The following is a 25,708-nucleotide window of genomic DNA, read 5'->3' on the forward strand; positions in this document are numbered from 1 at the left end:
CATGGTTTAACCCTTCATCATGGAATAGTGAACCTTGACATCACAATATAATCAAGAAAAAGGAGATATATCTCGAAATAAATTCAACAAAACAGATTATTTATGGTAGTCCTCTATACAACTTAGCTAATAAAATTTTCACTGATTATCCCTAAACATCAATACATGTCAATAAAACACCGCGCCAATCATTAAATTCAACTCTTAAAAATTTACTAGGGCCAAAAGGTGGAAAACAGAGATAACCTTCTGCACTAAAAACCCATCAAGTGCAGTCCTGGCTGGTCTGGCCGGGCAACTTTTCTGTCTGCGAGGAAGCGAAGTGCAAGCATACAGAAATGAGATAAAGAACAGCTCTCCATTGCAGAGACACAGAACAGCTCTACTGCTGAGCATTTACAGAAAAACCAGCTAATCAACAAACCACGAACTACACAGTCGGTGCCGAATCGTGAGCCGGCACAGGAGGCACCAAAGGAGCTTCTGGTGTGGTCAAAATTTTCTAAGAGTATTGCCGTGAGGTGTAGTCGGGCACTCTGGTTGAACTTAGAAGAACCGCCTCCTGAAGTTTCTGGTAGTTGCCTGGTATGAACGCATGAGGAGTCCCACACCAATTCCTATCCCAACACACATTCCCAAGCCTATCCCAACACCGACTCTAACACCGGCATTGAACCATGTTAATTGGCCATCATCATCTGAGTACCAACCTTCAGGGTAGTAGCTATGACCAACCTTCATATCTGGATCACATTCATCAACCTCTTCTGTAACCTGTAAAAAATTGTACAGTTTGATTAGGTCTAATCATGTTAGAAGCTTAAATATATGATATATGAACAAAACAACAAGCAAGAAAATTATTTATAGCCGTTCATCATACAGAAAAATGGCATGTAGGTAATTTGAGTTGGTTCACTGGCTACAGGATATAAGTTCCAAACTCTATGTCCACCAACTAATCATTCTTCTTGCCTTGGTCACTAGGGGGTCTTCCCCTTGGTAGCCTTGTCAATGGTTGAGAATCAGCACCCTCTTCCCCTTCCACCACCTTATAGTAAAGATACAAGGCTTCTAGTTGGTGGAAACTCTTCACATAATCATCGAAACCAAGTTAAATTACATAAAAGAAATTATTTTTGGCACACGAGCAGAAGTATCTTTACTTGAAACACACCTATGGAGTTCAAATTTTTTCATCTAGCATTTCTAGGATTATGAAGCCAATTTTTTGAACATTTTCAAATGCTAATAACAAAAAGTAGAATTCGATAAAAATCTCCTCTCATTAGAATAAATAAAAACAAATGAATATATCACTATTAAAGTTCCCTATAACTACAACGGCAGAAGCTTCAATTATTCGCCAATCATCAGTCCTCCTTTGTCCGATGTTTAACCAAGTTTGGGAAAACCTTCAAGGTTTCTTTACACTTAAAACCACATGAAAGGATCATCTATCCATCACTTTGCCAACTAGGTTTTAAGATACACCCTTTACTTGATCAGTTTTGCTTTTGAGACCAATCTATAGAGAGGTGACATCTTGGGACCTGATCAAAAAAACATTTGCCAGGTCAGTCCCTGATTCAATCCAAATTTAGGTATTTTTTAAGTTCGAATTGAGCTTAGAATCAGGCCTAGTAAAGCTTTTATGAAATCCAAGCCAAAGCGTGGCCAGAACTAATCCAGGCTTCACATTGTTTGGCCCACACCTAAGCCAAGTGCCTGACATCTGAGCCTAAGCCTGGATTTTTCAGGGTGGGCCTTCAAGCTGATCGAGCCAGTGCAGCCCATTGACTCCCCTAGTACCATTATCTGTTTTTACTCGAACACTAGAACATTATACAAAATTTCAAAAAGATTTAAATTTACATATTTTCAACTTAGTTCCCATATTAATGAAAACATTATATGTCACCAGCAGCTTTTTTACTACCAAATTCTGACTACTCAAGTTGATATCATGTCATATCTCCATTAAAAACTTTAATAACTTAATTATCCCCAGTAACCTCAACCATTTAAAATAGGAAAGAGATTTCACTTTTCCTTTCATCAGAAACTAAAGTAATCTGGACAAGCCAACACAATCTAGCTATAGAGAAACTGAAACACTGTCTTATGCACAAAACGGTGCTACTTTCTAAAAGGGTACCATTTCTTCATCCTGAAACAGTCCTTTTCCATATGTTTCAATTAAGGGAGACTCAGCCGACAAAGCTTCGGCATATTTTCTGTTGTATCTTCCATTAATGTTCCTGAAGTATTTATATCTTTTTACAAGCTCACCATATAAAATCATACTTTCATGCACATGCTAATGAAATCTTGATTGGCTCCTAGTCACTTAATCCTCCATAGGCGCAACTCCAATGAACACATGCAAATACTACTACAGTTTTTCCTCATAAGATTAATATTCTTGTCAATGCTCTTATTTCTCCAACGATATTGTTTAATGTGAATCCACATTTTTATCAACATCCTGAACCCAAAAATATAGCTGCCATATATGTTGTGTGTATGTGTAGTACTTGCATGATATAGTTAACAAAAAAACATTGCCTTGTGTTCAGTACACAAAACTTTATAACTTCAAGCAGTCTCCATTTCATCTACCAGAACCTAAATAATTTTTCCTCCCAAAAACTTTGGCTTTGCATCTACCTTTTGTGTCATCTATATAGTCTATTTATCTCATGAGTACCATAGTAAATGAAACAAACATTCACACAAACATTCTCTATTTCATAAACATATTAGAGGTTACTTTCATGCATATGCTCTTAATTGTGTTGTTATCTGTAGCTATCTCCATGTAGGAACTTCACCATTATAATGACCTAAAGTGGTTCTACCTTCATCAATCTTCCTCTAAAAATTTTGAAATTCAAACATAGCTCAGCACATCTAACTATTAGATCTAAAAAGATGCCCACGTCCATTGATCAATTATAGATTGACCTTCCCATTTCATCTTCTTCCTTGTGCAGATCTGCTTGCAATATAGAGAATTACAATAGTCCTTATCGCCTGAAGCATCCCCAAATACTAGTATCTCAAGATGTGTCACCTGCTCTTACATGCCACCTCACCAATTGTGCCAACGTCAAGTTAGTCCACAATAATCTCACATCCATAGATCAGTATTCAGATTAATTTGGAGATGCAAAATGGGCAAGCCAAAGTGTTTACACCACTCCTACCTAAATGAGGTTTTCTGTTCTTGTCTTGGGTGGAGCATCCCAAAGTATTTCAAACTAGGTAAGTTACAAACTGATGCACCCCCCCGCCCGCCCCACTAAAAAAATAACTAGGAGATGCATAAACTATTTTTCATAGAATGCAACAAGTATCCATCTTCGGATGTTTTTGACATTATTTCTCATAACATCCTTCCTCAACATCATGTCCTCAAGTAGGAGCACAGGATGGAATCTTGGGGTGATTTAATTTTCTGAAAAATGCCATTCATCTTAAATGTACAAATTTTATCAATTTATCCTTAAAATCCAGATGGTGCACAAATTGGTGAAGCCATGATCCATTCCATTTTAGAACAACCATTCTACAGCAATATGAGTCTAACAATAATTGGCAATAATCTAAAATTTCTCTACAGAAGCCAGTTAAATACTCCCTTAACTCTTATCATGGACATTCTTATCCCAAAAATATAATGCTCTAGCAATTCAGTCTTTTATAATCCTATGTTGTGCAAAGGACACATAATTATTCTGAAGTTCTAACAAACAAAAAAAAGGGTGAAAAGAATTAGCTGTTTCACCTTGTATTAGCAATGTAAAATGCGGAGGAAAATTGCAAAGTATAAAGAATTTATAATTAAAAGAGTGATCAACTTACAGATGATGATGATCTGCGATGAGTCAATCCTTCACTGCTGTCCTGCTCCCTCCCGGCGGCCTCTTCATCCTCCGGTATCGCATCCAGCACTCCTGGCCTCGCGGCCTTCCGCCTTGGGCTGAGCTGAACAGTCTGCGTAAGAATTAAAGGAACCCCCGCATAACATCCAGCCACATAGACCTCAATCGAAGGGGACGAGATCCCAAGCTTTGGCTGCACGAACACAGACGAAGCAATCGATGTCGCAGAATAGCAATCCATGCCCCACCCAGTCTTCGGATCCTTGTCGGAGGACCCCAAAAGTTTGTCGAAACCGATGACCCCATTGCTCCAGGGGGCCTCCACCCTCTCGAAAGAGCCACAGAGGATCAAATTGCCCCTATCATCGCAGACCTCGAAATCGACGGCGCCGGTGAGGCGGACGCCCTCGGTGCTGACGTAGGTGACCTCGGCGGCGTCGCGATCGAGGCGGTCGCGGCGGAGGGGGAGGAGGGTGGGTTCCGAGTTGGGGACGCGGGCGCCGTTGATCTCGAGGGCGGCGCCCATCTCGCGGCGGAGGTGGGAGAGCGTAAGGCGGGGGGGCACGGCGTCAGCGGCGCAGGGGGTGATCCGGACGTAGAATAGGCGGATCTCGAGCCAGGAGGAGGGGGCCGGGGCGGCGGGGGGGCCGTTGGGGAGGAGGCTACGGAAGGAGGTGGCGGAGCCAGCAGTGCCCCGCCGGGACGGGGGTGCGGACGGAGAGGGGAGGGAGATAGCCAGGGACCGTGGTTGGTCCTTCTTCTCCTCTTCCGCGGGCGGCGGCGGATCCATCATCGCCGCCCGATCGGGCACAGATTCAGCGTCCGGATGACGATAATTCCGCCATGGATTCCGAATTCCCCCCTCGTCGCTTCCCTTAGCTTCGATCGAGAATTAGGGTTAGGGTCCTTGGAATCGGAGTAGGGAAGCTGGGAGGACGAGGAGGGCGTTTGCGAGAAGGCGATACGAAGCAGGAGGGTGATTCCACGATAGGAGAAAATACCCTGCGATGGTTCCAGGACAGGGAGTATGCTCTCATCGATTTGGGTTCCACTTTTCCTCTTTCCGTATTTAGCTTATAAGGAACCGCGAATATTGACTGAACCATCCGGCTATCGTGTTCGTAAAACCGGGTAGATTTTTTGTTGGACCCGACGGATTGCAGTTCCGGAGGCATAATAGAAGCAAAAGGAGATATTTTTGTATAAATTTGGAGGCGGAGGATCCGCTGTCGGACGAGAGGTAGGACGACATGAAGCGGTTTCCCTTTCACGAAGCGGTTACGAAGTCAAAAGAATCGTGGGGCCCGCAGAAAGGCATACGTGTAGGGCATCCATTCGAGGGAATCTACCTGTTTTGCTGTTCGATGGAGGTGCGGAGATGAGGATGAAATCTCTATTCCGGAGAAGCGGATGGAGATCACGTGCCGTTCTGACACCATATTCTTTGGAGGCGGACGCGTCGAGAGGTCATCACGAGGGAAGCAAATGACCGAGGATGAAACATTGATTTGCTCTTGAGCATGCATCACTATAAACTCATCTCCTTTTGTTGCTTAAATGTACAAACTGTGGTCAACATTTATCCTGTCATTTCTCATTGTGTTAAAGTTCCACACACACCAGTAGCAAAACTTTACATGGAACTGAACTCGGGAGCCAAGGACGTCTCGTCCACTTTATTCGACTCCATTGGCAACTAATATTATCTAACTAAATACCAGAGATACCTTGCAGTGGAATCAAGCTGAGAGAAGAGGAGTCTAAAGAGAAGAAAGAAAATGATTAAAGTTTTGCTTAGTAGTGGAAAGGAGGCGATGGAAGGCATGGAGAGTAGCGGTGGAAGAAAGATGGAGAGATGCTGGCAAAAGAGACAGAAGGTTAAGGCAGAGGAGTGCCGGTGGAGAGAGATGATGATAAGCGGGCAAGCAGTTCTTTTTTCTTCTTCTTTTCTTTTTTTTCTTTTTTTTAAATTAATTTTTTTATAAATTATATTAAAATTTTAAAAAATTTATATGGCTTGTAATATAACATCTATTTAAAAATATAAAAAATAATACATATTTTTTTACTTAAAATATAATTTTAATTTTTAATATCTGATAAATTGTTTCATAATTAACTGATGTCAGAGTGGGTTTTACAAGTTAATTTTTTTAGAAAAAATAATTCTTAATTTAAAAGAAAGAAGAAGTGGTTTGAACCTCATTTTAAAACGTAAATAATTAAACAAAGTGGATGTCTCTGCAAAATTCCTCAGCTCATCAGTGGACCCATTTTTCCAATTTGCACGGGTTTCTGTCGACGTGTTCCTCTGAGCCTCGGAACCCGGACCAGGATACAATGAGCGGCTCGACGGAGAGGGGGAGGAAGGACAAAGGGAGCTCCCTCGCGAACTCCGAAAAAGACGTCGAGGCTCTCATCCGCGCCGCCCAGGACGACCTCCTCCTCAAGCTCCGCGTCGACTCCCACCCGATTTCCTCCCACCCCTCCTCTTCCTTCTCTGCCTCCTCCGCCGCCTCCGCCGGCTTGAACCCCGACCTGGTCCATCGCTTGGAGGCCCTCAAATCGAACCCTCCTCCCTCCCCGGCGGCGCCGCCGCCCCCACCCTCCAAACCCGCTGAGAAAGGAGCAGTAGCAGCGGCAGCAACGGAAGGCGGTGATGATGAGTGGGGGAGGATCCTCGGGGTCGATTTGGCGGCGCGGTTCGCCGCCCTCAAGGGCTCTTCCTCGGGGCACAATCCAGGGTTCCAGCGACCGGATCTGGTGCCGAATCTTGGAGATTCCAATGACGAAGCCGGCGCCGTCACCGATGGCGATGATGGAGCTTCGGAGAAGGAGGTGGAGAAGGTGATGCAATGGGCTATGGACGCAGCTCGCCTTGATCCTTTGAAAAGCGACAAGGATGGTGATGATGATGTTGACGGGGTAAATACTGATGATGATGATGAAAAGGAGGAGGAGGAGGAGGATTTGAATGAGAAGAAGAGGAAGGAGATGAACAAAGGGAAGCCCAAAAAGTGGTTTTTCTTCTGATTGGTTTGTTCTAGGTACTGAAGCTATGAAATTTGAGATGGAAGTAGCCGAGGCTTATTCTCTATATGCCTAACAAGTGTGCCCCTGTTAACCAAGAAGGTAGGTTATCGTATTTGGTATTCAATAAAAGTGGCCCTTCTTGGTTTCATGACAAGCTACTCTTTTGTTCACGGATGCTTTGATCAGGAACATGAAAGTAGAAAAAAAAAGTGGGTTGTAAAATATTTTTCAGATTTTGTAAGGGAAATGTTCGCAATTTTCTAGGTCATTCTAAAATGATTATCACTGTTGAAATGAAAATAATGACTGTTATTTTCCTAGTCAATTGATTTATTGGACCTTTTTGGTTTTAGAATGGTGGTCATTGTAACGACATATATTGCAAAAAATTCTGGAAAAATGATGGCTTTACATGATCAAGTTTCTGTCCATACAATAAATTATCTCTCAAATTTTTGATTGAATTAAATATATATTTGAATTGATATGGTTATTTGAATTTTAAAAAATATTTTAATATGATTGGCAATGAGAAAAGCTAAATAACAGATACTATAAATTATAATGTTCCTTCTGTCAATTGACAGTTTGAACTTTAACACATTATAACTTGATTCTTAGCATATACATAATATTTGGTTTGATTTAGCTAGTTCAGCTGTAAATCTGTAAATTTTTATTCTGAAATTGCCATTAGCTTTTGAAGTAGAATTTATTAAAAGACATTATTCTGATAATATATCAGCGCAAGTATAAGAAAATTATTTTCACTTGCTAAAATACATTTCCTATGCTCACGTTTCATCAATCCTATATTTGTTCAAACTCCATCATACATACACCTACTCGGAATCTTGATAGATATGCAATGTTACCTAGACAATCTTGCATGGGCGAGAAGTGTCTAAATGTCGGACATGGCAGTCTCCGAAAACCTAGGCACGAGGACACAGTGCATATATACAATACGAATATGTGTTTGTGCTGATGCTTATTCGAAAAAAGAGAAAATTAGAGTTGTAGATGCTATTTGACCAATAAATTCAATAGAATATCCATGAATTCGCAAGTTGTTTGACTTATTAACTAGATTTATTAAAAGTTAATTAAGATATGTTGAGATACTTAATTGATAGCTAACCATGATGCATTTGTATTTAAGCATAATGACATTTTGCATAAAGTGTTTATATAACTTTGATAACTTTATATCAAAGACACTTTGTTTAGAGTGTGTTTGCACTTGTATGAAAAATGAATACTTTGCTTGAAATGTACATAAAACTCTTCAGAACACTTCACTTGAAGTATCCATCATTTAAAATTAAGAATTCCCTGCATGACACTCTAAAAAAAGTGCCAAGTGTCAGACACGTTTTGCCTACATTAGCAGAACACTTCAAAAATGGAGTGTCTAGCCATGCCATGTCATGTGTTGGTTCCAAGTGTCCACAGTGTCAACACTTTCAAACAACTTAAAAATGGAGTGACTAGTTAACATAGTAAATATTGCATTCTATGTAATCAAGAAGTCTGAGTATCTTTTCTCTCTAAACATGCATAATCACTTGCTCATATGTGTTTGCTTGCATGCTTACAAGCATGTTTATGTCGAAATTGTGCTTCATATATTCCAAGGTTAGACTGGGCTTGACTCAAATTCAATTTGGGCCTTGAATCTGAAAAATTCTTGGTTCAAACCTATCCATCTTTAGCGAATCCACAAGCTCATCTGTCGTGCAACCCTCCTTGCCCCTAGACATGGTTGATTTTAAAACTTTATTTCTTATTTAATCTTTGACAATGGAGTGACTAACATTTTAGCCATGGATGTACATCAACATTGGTGCCTAAAAATGTCATTTCCTGATAAAGGCATGAGATATGGATCAATTAAATGAATTTTTTTTGATTCTCTAAAAGCTTATATAGGGCACCTATCTTGACTCACATATATGGTCAAAATACTAACTTTACCATGAAAGCTTTAATGAGAAGCTTGTAGTCAAATAATTGATGCCATGAGATAGAAAAAAAGCTATATTTTAGGATTACTATTCGGTACATATAAGCTTAAAAATATGCACCATAAAAACTTCGCATTTACCATATTTCAACAAAAACTCTATAAATCTAAAAGATCTCCATAACGGACCAAACTTAGTTAAAGTAATAGATCAAATATTGATAGGTCATAAATAATTGTAAATGCATTCATGGTAGCAAATACGTCAAAGATATGAGCTAATGAATCCATCTTTTTTTTATTTTTTTCTTTTTATATGACCACAATTTAAGGGGATTTTATTGGCTTTCTTGGTTATGGCCTATGCTGAAGACAACATTAAGAAAAATTATGATATCAACTATATGGGAGGCATAATTAAGCAAAATTCACTTTATGTGAGAGAGAGGTGCACAAATTGGTGCATGTATATCTTCGAGTACCAGCCATAAGAAGCCACCGTGAAGCCTTCCATCTATTGCTCTGTTCTCACATCTCCTCATCTTACAATTCACAATTCTATAAGTGCTCACTTTGGTAATCCAATTTGAATAATTCTCACTCTCCCTAGGGAAGAAAAATAAGAAAACTGCATTGTTATAAGTAGAAATATATTTATCATATTTTGTAAATAATGAGAAAAAGTCTTTGATCGGGCAGGGATCGATAGTTGTCCATGCTTCCTCGTGTGCGGTGCACGTGTCCGACAATAGTTTTGTGTGTAACCAACTTGTAATCCATGATTATGTATGACCATAATTGTATAGTTTTTAATTATAACCGTAGCCAGTTATCTCTTTCCATTTGTGACTCATCGTGATCATCACCTCCCTTTCCAGCCTGTTCGTACACAGAAAAAAGACTTTAACTTTGAAAGGGAATAATTCCTACTCATATTTCCACTTCTCCTCTCTGAAGTGTGATCTGTATGATGGCTTCTCTCCTGGGCAAGTAATCCTCCTCTGATCCCCATAACTTCAGCGAATTCTGATCATTTGAACCAAACCAGTGCTTTGTGAACTCCTTCTTCACACTATAGCCCGTCTTCCTATGATCATGTTTTGACATGGGCCTTGTTTTTCCTCAATTCTAATTGACTCTTTGTTATGCTATTTTATCTGTGTTTTTTTGTCATGATGGCAAAAGTTATGACTTCTTTGATTAATTTTATGAGAGGCAATGATTTGGCTGAGGTACTTATGTTGCAAATACTGCAATTTCTGATTAATATTCAGAGCAGGCACTTGTTTCTTGGTGCATGTAATAAAATTGTGCTATTTTTATAGCCGTTTTTAAGATAAAATAAAAGAATAGTAGTTTGGATGGCTCTTTATGTGGACAACTGCTGCACATCTATTTATTTTTTAATGATTTTCTATCTTAGTTGGAAAATGATTGTGATTTTTTTTGACTAATATATGTGAATATAATACAGGAATCCTCCTTTTTGTTTTTTTTCATTCGTCCTATATTACATTTTTCCTCTCTTGTTGATAGTTAACTTATTTTTGTGTTTCTCTATGTCAGATAATAAATTAGCATGGAGCTCTGTGACTGATTTATGAATATTCTTCCCCTGCATATTTTTTTTCTGTTTCATCTCTCTCTCTCTCTCTCTCTCTTTCTCTACATTTGAGAAATGCAAGTCGGAATGCTGTCTTCTGGTTTCAAGCTTGTAACCTCTTCCCAACATATATGCTTGGAGAAGGATACCATGTAGTTGACCAAAGTCCCATTGGCATTCATAATATTTAGTTTAGATGTTCTTTCCTCCTCTTTTTCCTTTTTCTTTTTAATGTTCATGGATATTTCTTGCAGTTTACAATCTTTGAGATATGAGTTTGGAGAGCATTGGTATGCATGTTGGTTTTTCAAGATGCATGTTTATGCCCTTTGAGTCCATCTCTTCCTATTTTGGAGGTACCAGAGAAAATTGAGCACATAGTTGGACATAATATTATCATTAGAATGTTTACTGAGAAAACATCATCCAGCATCATAATAATTTATCAAGTAAGATTTGCATCCTGAACTATGTATTTATTAATTTGTTGAGTTGGTAGGGAAAGCGCATTGTAGTTTTTGACTAATGAATGAGAGTCTAATCCATACCTCTTTGTCTGTCTTTGCTTTTATTCTTTAACTTTTTTTAATGTTTGTGTAACATTTTATTTAGGTGTATATTATTGACCTCCAGTTCAAGATAATTTTGAGTATTGACATGAATGTGCATGTTTTGTTCTGTTATGATTTGACTAATCATGCGATCAGTTTGTGGCTTAAGCATTGTTTTTGATTCAAATTTTGAATTACTCTTTGTTGGTTTTGATCCTACCTGGATGTAATAGGAAATTCATGTGTCTTGGACAATGCTAACCTCGGGTTTGAGGTTGTAGATTTATCTGTTGCTTGCTTTGTGATTTTTCATCTTTGGAATGGCTCAGTAACATTTGTTGGCACTGTGGTTGGCCAGTGGCAACTAATATATTCTCAAAACCATGCTGGTTTGAGTTATTTTTGCTATTTCCTTGTTCTATTTTCTTGTTGCTTTTGTGGGCATTACCTCTACCCTACAAAATTTTTAGCAAGTAGAGATTGTAGCAGAGAATTTTTTTATGCAGCTTGCCTCAACATAGTTGTGCCATACTCAGATCTGTATTTTACTTTTCTATTGAAATCTTTCTAGCCATTTATTCTGGCATCATGGAAACTGAAGATATTTTAGTTTATGATTGTTGGATATCGGTTTTATCTTAAGCCCTTTCCCATTCCCCTCCAACTCTTTTTTTTGCCCCCCCACCCCTTCCCCCTCTCACTCCCCCTCCCCACCCCATCTCTGTCTCTGTCTCTGTCTCTCTCTCTCTCTCTCCAAAGTGTAGATTTTTCACTATGTTCTTATGTGGTGTTACAGTTTATTTTCTTGTTTCAAATACATGTTTGGATGTCTGATTTTTGTTTGAGATAGTATTTTTTTGCTAGGGCAAATCTAACTGCATAAAGTGTAGCTCAAATAATATTTCTTTTTTAAGATTTTCTATATGCTAATATGAATTTTGCATATATTTTGTTGAAAGTTTGTAGGAAGTGAAGATCTTAAGGTTAGAGAGTTGACTTTCTCCTTCCTTGCTTGCTCTGTGGCTTCTATGATAGTATGCAAATGTCCCCTTTATGTATGAAGGTAGTTTGTTGTACAGCTTGTAAGTTGTTTGCAATCAAGAACCTCTTTAACCCAAAGTACCTGTGGATACCTCCTGTTATCGGTTATCTTGTTAATGATCTTTGATTACATGCTGATCTATGCCTCATTGATATATTCAAGATCTAAGCCCGTTACTATCTTTCTTGATTTAATTTTATTATATTTACTTCTTGATTTTTGCTATGAAATTTTAGGAATCAGTAACTATAAGGGAATAATCTGTTGAGAATTTAGTTTTATCGATGATCTTTGTATATTCTTTTTCCTGTTCTCTTTGTGTTCCTTTTGAAGCTTTTGGTTTTTACTTGGTGGTTTTTTGTGGGTTTATGTGCTTTCAGTTTGTTTTACGAATGTCATATCATATGCTTGATAGCTGTGATCCTTAAGCCATAGGCATTTCCTTTTTTCATTTCATTTTGTTTCACATGGATTCTATTGCAAGTACATATGAGTAAACAGTGTCTGCAATAAAATGATTGATTTGTTCAGAAATTTGTGATGCAGATGGCAAGTTACAATAAAAAAATGCAACCCGTACAATTTGAACTGAAAAATGCTTATGGCAAGGAAAGGTTGATACCAAAAGATCAGATCAGTTGTTTACAATTATCACGCATGTTTCAAGAATTTATGGGTGAACCAATTGATCGTAACTCATTCGAGATGATAGACATGTTATAGAGATCATCGCTTTTCTATTGCTATGTACGTTCCTTTAAAAACTGATGGAGATGTGTTGAGAATGTTTAGAGACTTAGGTGATGGTCATAAAATTCATATATACTCTCTGTCTAACATATTGGGTGGCACCCCTTGTGTCTCTGACGCTTGCTCTTCTACTTCTCCAATACCTTGTGTCTCTGATGCTTGTTCTTCTACTTCACCACCTCGGGTCTCTGATGCCTGTACTTCAATCCGTCGACCCATGCCCAGGTGATCCAATCGATTGGCTAAATATAATGCTTCTACTTCTCGGAGGCATTAGCTAAGCCTCAAAGGTTTGGCATCATATGCTTTCTTGGTTTACTATTGTTGCATTTATGTAGATTGCTTTTTGTCAACTGATGCATGGGTCTGACAGCAATAGTTGTATTATTAAAAAGACATCAATTAGATCTCAACTTAAAATGGGTTATCTAATATTATGACATTTTTATTTATGTACAGTTTGGCCATATCATGCCAGTTGCCAAGATGCGTCAGTTTGGTTCTCACAAGATGGACAGATGAATGTTTGTGGATTAGGAAGATAGCTTTTGTCTGAGTTACATACTTGAAGTTGACTGGTTGGACTTTATGTGAAGAGAATGTAGCTGTTTATTGCAACTTCTGTGTTTAAAGTAGTTTGCACAGTTTGGGAAGGATCTTTTACTTTTTAGATGCTATTCATATCAATTTGGTTAATAATCTAGTTATCCGAGAGGGACAATTAAATTAAAGTGTTGTATCTAAAATATCCTGTGTTTTCTCTCTCCAGGGTCATGTATCTATATAATTGTGCGAGCATATAGTTTCTACTTATGGTCCTAATAATATGGTTGCTGCTTTATTCCTAACTGCAGTGTTCTGATTATGCTCATCCATCTTTCTTTTTCTATTCAATGTGCTATTTCTAAGTTTATAATTTCTATGCATGTTGTAATTTCTCATTTCTAAGAGACTTATTATTAGGAATGGAATTTTCAGTTGTACTTTGTTAGGTATTCATTTGTTTTCTTCCTTTCGTAATTTGTGAGGATTTAAGCTTCAGAAGCTAAGTTCATCTCATGCAAGGTTTAGTTATAATTCTCTATAAAAAGAGTATATGTGCATTGTTGCACATACTAGTGTCCTTCATTGTTGAGCTATTTATCTCCTAAATATGACAAAATTTTAAGCAGTAAAGTATTGACCGATCGACAACTCTGTCAGGATTCCTTCCAAAATTACTTGACTTTAGTTATAGGGCTCATTTGGTTCGTGGGGGAAAAAAAAAAGAGGGAAAGTATGATCAACAGGAAAGTAATGAGATGTCTCTTCTTTGGTTGGAGTTTTTAAAGAAGAGAGATGGAAAAGTCGTATTTCCATGGGAATATGATTTCCACATTTCATGGGGAAGTCTTTTTCATGAAAAATATGGAAAAATTACTTTCTTATGAGGCAAGAAATACTCCATCTTTATTTTTTCTTAAAAAGGCCCTTCAGGATTAAAGAGGCATTAAAGATCAAATTTTTATTAAAGATATAATAGGAATTACATATAACTTTTTCAGGAAAGTGGATGGTCAACCAAACATAAGCACTCTGAAAATCTGTCACTTTTCCAGGTTTAACCAAACATGCCAAAAGTTCTAGACATTCTCTTTCTAGGAATCTTCTTTTCAGGAATTATATTCTTAGAAGCAAAAATGCTTCTCGCAAACCAAACGAGCCGCTAATAGCTGCAGATTAGGTCACCTGGTGGCTTGTGCCGGCTGAAGCAATCGCCAAAGCTGGAATCACAGGTCTGGCCTGGTGATCATTCTCCACTCTATCCTTTCTCTTTTCCTATCGAGTTTGACACGACAGACATTTTGTATATGGTCAAATGGACCTTGTTGGCTTCCCCATAAGCATTTCATACTATATGAGGTACAAATATTTTCTTCTTTTTTTTCCCTTTTTGCTGATGTTCAGAGGGAGAAACTCTACCATATATGTAGCAAGCATTTTATGTTATATTGTAAACAAAAAGATTTACTTATTGCTAATATTTATAGATACACTTATTTTATTTAGATTGGATATCCATTTCTAGATTTGTCACTCTAACACAGGTATCGGCACTTTAATGAACATACCTTCCCCGAAGTGTCGTTTCATCAAATGTTACAAAGACAATTTATTGATTTAAGGTATAATGTTATGGTTGTGCTATGGGATGTCAATGGGGTCGATGACCTCCTAACATATTTTAAAACCGATCTGAAATATAGAATTTAGGTCCAAATGTTAAGAGTTCCAAAATGTTATTAGCTTGGCTTTGAATTTAGATGGATCACATTCAGAGAGCGTGTATACGTAGTGTAAAGACAAGTCTTCACATCCATTACAAAATTTTATTATCCAAACTTTGCAAACGAAACAAATATAAATTTTTGGTGTAATCTAGATAATTTAAAAGGTTTATATAAAAAAAAAATATGTATTTTGGAGGTTTGTGTATGAATCAAGTCGTAGTAAAATCAAAGAATTGTATCATTTGTATCATTTTTCGAAAATTTATATATCTTGGACAATTTGATGCCTAAATTTAAAAAACAATTATAATATATCATTTATTTTATATGTATACTTTAATTATATATTACATCCAACTGTATTTTCGATTTCTGACTCATAAACCAGGAGCCCTATCCAGTATAACCCACCCGCATAGCAGTCTTCACTGGGCCTCCCTTCCACCGAAAAATATTCAATACAGATCGCAATTTTTCGCGTGCCCTTTCTAACCCGTGGATTGCCCTATGTGTAAGTACATTATCCCAGTGCTATCTCAGTACCGACGAATTAGATGGTAACTCTACCAAACAAATCATACAATCAATTCTTTCCTGTGGCTAATGACCTTGATTGGACCAGTCCCTATTGTCTCTAGGACGTGGACCTCAATGTGAGAGCCACCCCTTGCCTTGTCTTTTGTTTGTTGGCAACTTGGAAGGAATGGAAGGCCAACACCTGTCATCCACCACTTGACTGCTATTTATTCTGATGTATATAAAATATCTGGCAGGTATGACACTCCAAAAGCATAGGCACACCCTTGACCAATTTCTTTGAACAAAGCTTTTCATTTTAAACGGGTCTTATGATCTAACATCAGCAATAATGGCATTGATTGGCCCTCCATTTACTCAAACTCCCCAAGACATGGACTCAAATGTATTCCTTGTTCGCATTGTGTTATTTTATGCTTTTATTTGCTGATTGTTCTTTTCTACTAATCTTTTACCAGAACAAGTAAACTGGTCATTAGCTTTAGCATTAATTATAGAGAGATTAAGGTGATCAAACTAAAAAATAATAAGTTTGAAAGGATAACTTAACTATGCACCTGAAGTGGATACCCGAGAAATGTGTTGGAAAGTAAAACTGGGGAGAGTTACAGATTCAGTACTGCCAAGGGTAAGGCTGCTCCTCAAGTTTGGGGGAGCTTATGATTTGTTACATGAGGGGCCTTTACAGCTAGCTATGACTTTCTTGTTGGCGTGGGAGACTTTGTTTCATGGAAAGATCCTCACTGGAAAAATCCTAGAAAATTTCTCAGACAAATATTTCCTCTTTCTGGAGGAATTAGCTCGGTGTATCGGCCTGAGCATAAAAACCCTAATTCAGGCCAGTTGCGCTGAATTAATTTGGACTGCAAGTGAATTCGATCGTTCTGAAAACACATAGAATCTAAAGCTTTAGAGTCTAGAACCATGCTTTTATTCAAATTCCAGACCCGGATCAAAGTCCTAAACAAGGTGCTGTCTTGGTCTCCAAAATTGATCTAACCATGTCAAAACTTGAAGTATACTAACTTGGTTTCAGAAGGTCTGAGCCAAGAGAAAAAGTCCTAGAAGATGCATACTTTGGTGGATGCACCATGGACTACTCTACAGTTATATATCCTCACCTATAATCTAAATGAAGCAAGTTTAGGTTACATGCAAGCAATTAGCATGCGCTTGGACCATAAACCTAAAAAGATCTAAAACTGTGCTGTGTCCACCAAGTAGCTTCAAAACTTGCGAGGCCTTCAGTCAAATGCCATATATCTAACAAGATGGGGTGGTATGGGATATCCTTGTCCTTGGCTTTCTTGATCTAGTTGCTTGTAGTGATGGAGTCTCCTTACAGTTGAATAGCATTTACATGTGGGAATAGAGTAGCCCACCTGAGACCCTCCCAAGCATCTCGTAGTTCAGCTTTGGGGACCAAACGCTCAGTGCAAGAGAGTCCCCCCATTTAAATCCAAAAATTTAGAAGTTTAGAAGAAGGTTTTTCTTTTGCAAATATATCTATGTACATATGTCTTATTGCATTTAAATCCTTTGAAACACTATCTGTATATATACCCGTCAGATCATCCTTTTTTGCAAGGATAACCTTCAATTAGATTTTGACTAACGATATTAAAGAACAACCATTTTAAGGCTTAAAAGACACTATTAGCCGTTTGCACTAATATCCTAAAATTTAATATTTAACTTATATTGTCAAGAGCTATATTTTTGCAAAAATTTTGCAAGGATGTAATGAAAAGGGCAATAAAATCATTTTATACTTAAGATACTTATTTTTATGTATCGTTAGTCAAAAAGCTAATAAAAGGGATATCTTTGCAATAATAGAAAGATTTGACAAAAATTCTTTTAGAAATGGCACAAAAAGGGATTGACAGATACTAAAATCACTTTTCTTGCAACAATCAGGTTCTTGGTCCATCACTGAACAACTGCCCAAATTTCCATTCTGATTAGGTCTCAGGTTTGGTATTTTAGTTTTAATTATAGTACTTTGTGAAGAACATTGTATATTAGAAGCTATTAATGTCCAACAAGATCACCAAGATTATAATGGATTAGAGGCGTGCACATCTTCTCAAAAATTGCATCCATTCTGATTTTGATAGTATGAATTTTCTTAATTGTATTGTTTATATTGCACCATGAGGTTTGTACGGATTGCATACACTTCAATATTTTCTATTGGTATTTCTTGATTTCGAGGATGGATTATCCAGTCAACTCTATCTAGAATCATCGGATACATTGAACTACTTGAAGCCTAGTTGAATACTATAGTATCTTACAGTTATCTATCAAGATCACTGAGATCTTAAAATGGATCTTGAATAATCTCTCCAAGATACGACTAAGCTGAAAGTGACCTTATCCGCGTTCCAATTTTGATGCAGCAAACAAAGAGAGAGGATCCCTATAGAACATGCAAAAGTTCAGAGCCTCAAAATTTCCTTTATCTTTGTATCAAAAAAAAAAAAAAAATCCTTTATCTGGTTGGTTTGTTGCTTGTGGGACCTATGTCCTTTTCAAGACCGTTTGGTGGTTCCTAAAGTTTGCCGGCCAGCGGCGGCAGCAACTGATCTTGGGCGTCCAATGACTAAGCCGTCGACGATGGACGGTCGGATTTAGAGATGGCACGTGGTGGGTACGTGCGTGCGCATCCTTTGACCGTCGGCGCATCCTCCCCTCACTCCCGCATAATATTAAGTAGTGCTTCGGGCTAAGTCGTGTCTCTTTTTCTTTTCTTTTTTTTTTTTCTCTTTCTTCTTTTTTGCATGCTAGAGCCGGCGAGTCATACCTAAAAAATAAATAAATAAATAAATAAATTTCGGAATGCTCTCAGTAAATCCTTTTTTCCAACTCATAGGCTTTTCAACACGTATGAAGCTATCCAGCTCTATTAATCTTCCCGTAAACATACTTGAAAAACAATATCGTCTCTTACCATTGCTTGAACATATCAAAATATTAGTAAGTAAACTTCTAAATTCAGCTAATTATCGTGGCTGACACGCCCTCGGGACACTCCGGTAAGTGCCAAAGTCATATTGTGTGAACCAGTCCACTCATACCATATGGTACGGAGCATATACTGGCCCATTTTAATCATACACGAAACGGTCCGTTGTTTGTTAGTGCCACCGGTCACGTAAGTAAGGCTGCTGACGATGGACTTTTTGGAAGCATGAGGAGTTGTTCTGCTGTATATTCAACAACACGAAACAGCTTCTCTTTATGCTCTGTTTTTAAGGCATTGGACTCGCCTGGTTTGAATAGCTGCAGCTCGTCAGCACTCGATGGTATGATTCAATATCCAAGCTCTACCGAACGTCAGAGCAATGGATTCAATGGAAGTCATAATATTTTACGGATGAACGCATAAAAGTTATATGAGGATGATGTATCGTTTGTTTGCCACGTCAGGGTCCGACGGTAGCGTGATGGTCGAGACGATGGATGGGGAAAGCGACTAGTGCGCATGGAAATTTGTATGCGAGCTTGGAGACTGCGGGTCGGGCAGGAACCGCGTTCATCTGACGCGGTCGCGGGCTGGCTCAATTGGCTCGCCTTTTTTGGAGGGACAGCTAGGTCTTTGGCTCCTAAATTTCACATAAAAAATTTACGGTTTCCGATCCGATCTGGTCCGGTTCATGCCCACGATTGACCTAACATAGAGAAAAAATCTTGGTCAAATCTCAACCTATCTTCTAAATTTTGTCAGCATATACTCGTTGACAATCAAACAAGCTTTACTTTGCAGCGAATATAAACTGACACAACTCAAAATATTGATTGAATGTATCAATATATATAGGTCAAAATTATTTAAATTTATCTCTTATTTATGCGAACTCAATCTATAACGATTCGTTTGGTTTGCTTGGAGGAGTCAACATTTTGAGTTATTCAATCAATAAATATCGCACTATCAAGTTCTATTCCATTCTCGTACAAATTCTTACCTTACATGATAATTCAAGATTTTGCATGAGTGTTATTATCGAGACCCACCAAATCAAAAAACGGAATTAGGCAGTTGCCTGTTGTTGTTAAAACTATTAATACGAGGCTACTCCTATAAATGGATGCCAGAGTAAGAAGAGTTGCCAATCAAGAAATGAGATTAATTCCCGGACCGGTTCAACCAAGATGGTCTCAACCCCGGTTCATGGACCTTGATCCGGTCCAAGCAGAAATATAACCCTCAAAAATTTTATAAAAAAAAAGAAGAAGAAAACAGCAGAGTGGTAGCCAAGTCAGATTGCAATACAAGGAAACGGTCCAATCTACTGCAAGCTCTGAACTCTTCATCCCACTATATAATGAGCCGGCCGTCCGAATCTTCTTCCACGCCCTTCCTGTCAATCTCCACACCATCATGGCCTGAAAACCATACTCCAATTTCTCCTCCTCTTCGCGAACTCATCTTGCTTTCCCTCTCGAAAACCTTCCAAAGGCTAAACCAATAGCTACTATGAAGGAGTACCAAGGCGGCTCCTCCCTCTCCATGTCCGCCCGCTACCGCTCCCTCCTCAGCCTCCGCGGCAACCAAGTCGCCTCCATGGAGCAAGGCCAAGAACAGCAACTCCACGAGCTCGACCTTTTCCTCTCCCACGTCGCCGACCGCCTCCTCTCCCTCCTACCCCCGGACTCTCCCAAAGACTGTCCCCAGAAGCCTGAGCCTTTCCTCTCTCTCGCCTTTCTCTCGAACCTTCTTGACGCCCTCCTCGCCGTCGACGCCGAGTTCCGGCCTCTCATCCTCCTACTCGCCCGCGGCGGTCCACCCGCCGCCGCCGCCACCTCTCGCCCCGTCGCCGACCTTCTGGACCGCGCCGTCAAGTCCCTCGACCTTTGCAACGCCGTCTGCCTCTCCCTCCACTCCGTCCGCCACTGGCTCCGCCACGCCCGCATCGCCTCCTCCGCCCTTCTCCTCCCCCGACCCGCCCTCCTCCGCGCCCACCGGGCCCTCTCCAAGCTCCTACCCTCCGATTCCGGCCTCCTCCGGACCGAGCGCGCGGGATCCTGCCGGCGGGAGGCGAGCTCGAGATCTTTGTCTTGGAGCGTGTCGAGGAACTGGTCGGCGCACCTCGCCGCCCCGCGCGGCGGCGAGGGGGGAGGAGCGGGGCTGGCGGCGGCGGTATACACGATGAGCGCCGTGCTGGTCTTCGCGATGTGGGCGCTTGGGGCGGCGGTGCCGTGCCAGGAGAGGGGCGGGCTGCCCGTGACCCCGCCGCGGCACCTGCCGTGGGCCGCGGCGATGGTGGGGCTGCAGGAAAGGATCGCGGAGGAGTGGCGGCGGAGGGATCGGAAGGCGACGGCGGGGCTGCTGGCGGAGATGCAGGAGGTTGAGAGGTGCGGAAGGGGGCTGATGGAGGTCGTGGAGGAGGCCGCCGGCGGAGGCGGAGGAGGGGGGGCGTTGCTGGAGAGGGAGAGGGCGGAGGCCGTGGCGGAGATGGCGGCGGAGCTGGCGGAGGCGTGTCGGAGGCTGGAGGAGGGGTTGGGGCCGCTCGAGAGGCAGGTGAGGGAGGTGTTCCACCGGGTGGTGGGGAGCCGCGCGGAGGTGCTCCGGTGCTTGGAACAGGGCGCGCGCCCTGCTACTTTGCCCAATCTTATCTTGTAGACACACTAAAACCTAAAGCATTAGGTTTACTTTGGCTTTTTTTTATAGGAGTTTCTAGTTATAAAATTCTTTTGTTGTGTTTACATATGAATGATGTAACAATAACTAGATAATTTTTTTTTTTCAATCTTTTGGTTGGAGTTTGGTGAGTCAGCAAGGAGTGGAGCCTAAGATCCAGAGCAATCTGGGAACTCCATTTTTGTTTTAAGAGTCAATTTAGTTATTGACTACATGGATTTGTAACATGTGTTTGTGATTGTCATTTTATCTGCTTTTTGTAAATGTACTTGAAGTTGATTTAATTTGTGGATACAATGCTTTTGCTTATAGTCAATTTATTCAAAGTGCTTCTAAAGAAAGGAGTTATTATACTGAAGTGTCTCTTGGTTTTTCATCAGATCAAATTGAAACTGATGCCATGAAATGGGAGATATTAACAGGGATTGAAAGAAATTTGGATTTTTTGGCTTGTAACATTTTACCTCTGAGAAGTATCCCTTTTCTTTCGATTCCCTGAGGGAGATCCTAGGGTTGTTGCATACTTACATGAGCTTAAAATTTAATCATGACGTAGCTACTGCAATCAGCTAATTACTTGACCGATGTCCTGGATAGATCTATTTTCTGCACTACTTTATTGATCTAGATTCCGGTCCTCACTGCATACAGAATTAATGCGAATTCAATCTCTAATTGTAAAAATTGCCTATAGTCTACTTAATCATGTACTACCGCAAAGTCCATATCAATTTGGATAGAATTTGTCTATTAAGAGTCAACAAAGTGTTTCAAATATTGACCTTGCAAGTGGTGGAATACTTTATAGTGGAAAAAATAAACCTAACTTTAACTTCTAAAGCAAAAGGTAATTCATCATTAAAAATTTTACACAAACAATTGATTTTTGGGCACAAACAATAGATTTTTGGGGGGCATTGAAAGCTCTCATGGTTGAGAAATTACTGTCTATACCAGATGCACCAGCATGACCGTGCACAATGCCAATCATGATCGATAGTTCCTATTGGTGGTGCAACGAGATGCATGCTTGATGAATGGAGCTAATAGAAATTAGCATTTATTATTGACTGTATGCGCACCTGCGTGGTGCATGCAGTATAGGCAATAATTTCTCCCCATGGTCTCATATGCATTTTTGTAAGGACATTGCCTCTTTCTATAGGATTTGGTAACGATGTACTTACTTTCAACAAGGATCTAGCATTATCTTGTTCTAAGTGGTTATTGCTAGAAATAATAACCTATGACCTAATGCTGAACACCACTATATTCAAGTTTCATGGCTTCAACGAAACCAATAATATTAAAGTTGTCCAACAAAATCTATCTTTGCCTGAAGGCCCCTTTTTCTTCTTCTTCTTCTTCTTCTTCTTCTTCTTTTTACTCTAGCGGGTTAGTCATACAATGCGTGTACGAACACGCCCAATAAAATTAGAAAAAACAAGCTCACGGAGTAGTCGAGGCAACTCTCCCTCGCCTGACCACAGGGTACTCCCTGAATAGTTTGCCACATAAGCGGCCACTCAGTCGGCAGCCCCATTGGCCTCTCTAAATACATGCTTGGCCTAAAAGGCTTCTACATCCCTCATCATCATCATCCAGATGTCTCATAGCAAGGGTGGTCCAAGCTCGCATCTCTCGGACCCTCCTAGCTCGCATCTCTCGGACCCTCCTAGATCCATCTAACCACCATGGCCGAGTCGCTCTCCAAGATAACTGAAGTGGTTTGTAGTACTTGTCTCGCATGTCGAAGGCTCGCCTAGTCAGTCCTCAACTCTGCTCCAGAGACCGAAATGTTAAATATTGGTAGCCACTCGCTGCCACCATCTTGAAGTGCGGATCTCAAATGACAAATTCCACACCTTCTCTCATGCCTCCATCCACAATAGACCCATCGAAGTTGCCTGAAGGGCTTTTACTACTCGATCACTATTCCACGACAATTGCTTCAATCCAAAGTTCATCTTGTCATTTTAAGAACTGCATTGTCTTAGGTCAATAATTGTCCATTTGTTTCTATGTACTACAAAGAGACAAGAGAGAGAGAGTGCTTCAGCTACTTAAAGTAAGAACCATGTTTCACCTTAATAAATTTGCTATGGAGGTTATTAGTAATGACAAAACCATGCTTCTCCTTGCTTCATGAAAGGAGCTTTGCTCATCCTGCTCACATTTCCAATTTATTCAGCCCCCCAGCATACATGTTATAAGCAATGTGCCCCAATTAACATGATGCGGGATGTGGGTGAGCTCCCATTAGAGGTTGAGACTTGAGGGTTTTCACTTGACCTGATTGTTATATAATTAGTGGACTTGGTGAGATTCATGACAAAAAGATCATGTTGGTGTACATTCTAGCGTTCATAGAAAAATACATGAATAATTCTCCAGCCTCAGTTCTTGATGTATTCCTTTTAGTAATGATGGAAGTGGAACACTTTCTGCTACTTCATAGCATACATGAGCTTAACAAACACAAGGAGTTCCACCAAATATTTACCATGCTCTACAAAAAGAGAATGGAAAAGTGAAGGGCCCTTGAAAACTTCTTCCCAAAACCTTAGGAAGCCAACTTATTGTATTAGAAGCCTAATCATCAAGGTATGTGACCAAGTGCCTTCAACCATTGTAAACCTACCAAAAGCTTATAGCAAATGAGGAAGTTTTAGCAAATTATTAAAATATCTCTCAACATGTCTTACTCTTTTCCATATGCCGATGGAATTCCATGACTTGAACTAATTTAGTTTTGTAATACAAAGAGAAATGATAACCATGTGCTAGAAGTCATCAAGATATTACATAGATGTGGAAAATTATACCATCATTCTTAAAGGGTATTGCTATATATATATTTGTGTGACATACATTTATGATCCCACACTCTGGGCCATGTCGATCGGATTCTTCTTTTTCCTTTGTTTTTTGCCATGGTTTTTATATTTGTTAATTAATAAGCAAAAAATTACAAAATCTTTCCTTTGTTGTACTTCAAAACGATGTTCTCTTCTAAATAGAGGTGTGCTGTTCATAGAGTTTGGCCATCATCAGGATCATTTTGGACTAGCTTAGAGCATGTTTCTGTTATGTACTTCTAAAATCCAATGCATATAAAAGTGTATTTTTTATTAGGACCAATGCATATTAGTGACATGCGGATTTTCTAAGCAACAAGAAGATTTAAATCTTTAGAAAGAAGAGAAACGATAATCTGGGATTCTTTTTCGCTAAGAGAGTCTTCCATTAACGCTACTCTTACCAATATCTAGTTCTTTTTTAAAAAGTAATCATTTTTTTCTCTTTCTCAACCAAGTCTCTTATCCACGAATGCAAACATTTTTTTCTTCGAGACAGCTCCTTTCTTTTCTTGATATGAGACCCACAAACTGGAAATGTTTCCAAGAGACCTGTCTCGAAGTCTTGTCCATTATACGGAGAAAAGAATATCTATATAGAAGTATGGAGATGATATGAGCACAGCTGGAGCTTGCAGGGTTTCATGCTGGAGTTCAGGGTCGAGCACAGAAGTTAATGATGGGCGATCCATGGCCACGACTTTCTGGCAACGGGATAGTGAAGGAGCCTATATCGCGTTGACTTGCCATTCCAGCCACAAACGGCAGATCCTGCTTGAATTTGTGGCTGAACCTTGTCCTCCCAAATCCAGTGCAAGGTGGGCCAGAGACCATATTTAGGCATGGTACTTATACCAAGTCAAAAAATTCAAATAATATATTTTAGCTTTTTTTAAATAAAATTCTAAATTGATATAAATATTATCCATACAAATTCAGTTCATAATCTATATAGACTAGCAGATACTATAGTACAGAGCCCTGTGAACTGACCAAGAGCTTATTATGGTGTTCATGATTAGATTTGAATAGCTTTGGATCCTTAATCTGACGAGAATGCCAGAGTTTAAATAGCAGGAGTACATGATGACTTGTGTAGGCATATGTTAAGTCCACATCGGCTATGCTTGGATGTTAAGATAGAACCAAGAAATTCAAATAGCATTTTTTAGCTAGCTTTTTTGAATAAATTTATGCAAGTTGTTAAAGTTATCTATGTTAAAATAGTAATAAAAATATTAAAATTCTATCCCAGCCTAATAAGTTTTCCAACACCCAATTCTCGACACGTGCTTTGCACGTGCCACGGGAATGGTTGGATCTAACCTTTTACACGGGAGAACTAGGATTTCCGAAATTTTCTATGAGAATGGATGGATCTAACCTTTTACAAAGGAGAACGAGGATAAATATTACATTGTATGATTCCAATGAGATCCTAGATTTTCAATAGATAGAAGTACAACTCGTATAAGTCCTTTCATAAAAAGATTTCTTTTTGAGAGTCTTTCCATAAAATACTTACGTTTTAATGATAAAATTTATCGAATTTGGAGTTGCG

At 39.4% G+C, this 25,708-nt stretch overlaps 2 protein-coding genes and 1 pseudogene across 5 annotated transcripts; 2 read left to right on the forward strand and 1 right to left on the reverse strand.

The window, feature by feature from the left end:
* Nucleotides 1-48: 48 nt before the first annotated feature.
* LOC103712430 (uncharacterized protein At1g01500-like) lies at nucleotides 49-4,897 on the reverse strand. Of its 2 annotated transcripts, none has more exons than XM_008798950.6 (2): nucleotides 3,868-4,895; nucleotides 49-774 (listed from the first exon to the last, which is right to left on the reverse strand). In XM_008798950.6, the coding sequence occupies exons 1-2, from the start codon at nucleotides 4,678-4,680 to the stop codon at nucleotides 547-549; spliced, it is 1,041 nt and encodes a 346-aa protein (XP_008797172.3). In that variant the 5' UTR covers nucleotides 4,681-4,895; the 3' UTR covers nucleotides 49-546. The 2 variants fall into 2 exon arrangements, with proteins under 2 accessions (XP_008797172.3, XP_088569189.2); XM_088713063.2 differs by having other exon boundaries at nucleotides 618-774; nucleotides 3,864-4,897.
* A 1,250-nt stretch (nucleotides 4,898-6,147) lies between these two features.
* Nucleotides 6,148-13,680, forward strand: LOC103712431 (uncharacterized). 3 transcript variants are annotated; one of them, XM_088712576.2, is made up of 2 exons: nucleotides 6,148-7,019; nucleotides 12,629-13,122. In XM_088712576.2, the coding sequence occupies exon 1, from the start codon at nucleotides 6,228-6,230 to the stop codon at nucleotides 6,918-6,920; it is 693 nt and encodes a 230-aa protein (XP_088568702.2). In that variant the 5' UTR covers nucleotides 6,148-6,227; the 3' UTR covers nucleotides 6,921-7,019; nucleotides 12,629-13,122. The 3 variants fall into 3 exon arrangements, with proteins under 3 accessions (XP_088568702.2, XP_088568701.2, XP_008797173.4); XM_088712575.2 differs by adding an exon at nucleotides 13,292-13,680 and having other exon boundaries at nucleotides 6,154-13,122; XM_008798951.5 differs by lacking the exon at nucleotides 12,629-13,122 and adding an exon at nucleotides 13,292-13,680 and having other exon boundaries at nucleotides 6,154-7,019.
* Nucleotides 13,681-19,845: 6,165 nt separating this feature from the next.
* Nucleotides 19,846-21,538, forward strand: LOC103712432 (protein ROH1A pseudogene; annotated as a pseudogene).
* Nucleotides 21,539-25,708: the final 4,170 nt, after the last annotated feature.

The sequence above is a fragment of the Phoenix dactylifera genome, chromosome 16 (genome assembly GCF_051530095.1).
Source record: "Phoenix dactylifera cultivar Ajwa chromosome 16, Ajwa_hap1_PhDact_Kaust_v1.1, whole genome shotgun sequence".
Classification (NCBI taxonomy): Eukaryota; Viridiplantae; Streptophyta; class Magnoliopsida; order Arecales; family Arecaceae; genus Phoenix; species Phoenix dactylifera.

Excerpts from the sequence above, each read along its gene's own strand:
- LOC103712431 (XM_088712576.2), top strand. The coding sequence starts at position 6,228 with ATGAGCGGCTCGACGGAGAGGGGGAGGAAGGACAAAGGGAGCTCCCTC.
- LOC103712430 (XM_008798950.6), bottom strand. The coding sequence starts at position 4,680 with ATGATGGATCCGCCGCCGCCCGCGGAAGAGGAGAAGAAGGACCAACCA. Across the intron at positions 775-3,867 it reads ATCGCAGATCATCATCATCT|GTTACAGAAGAGGTTGATGA; the intron begins GTAAGTTGATCA and ends AATTTTTTACAG.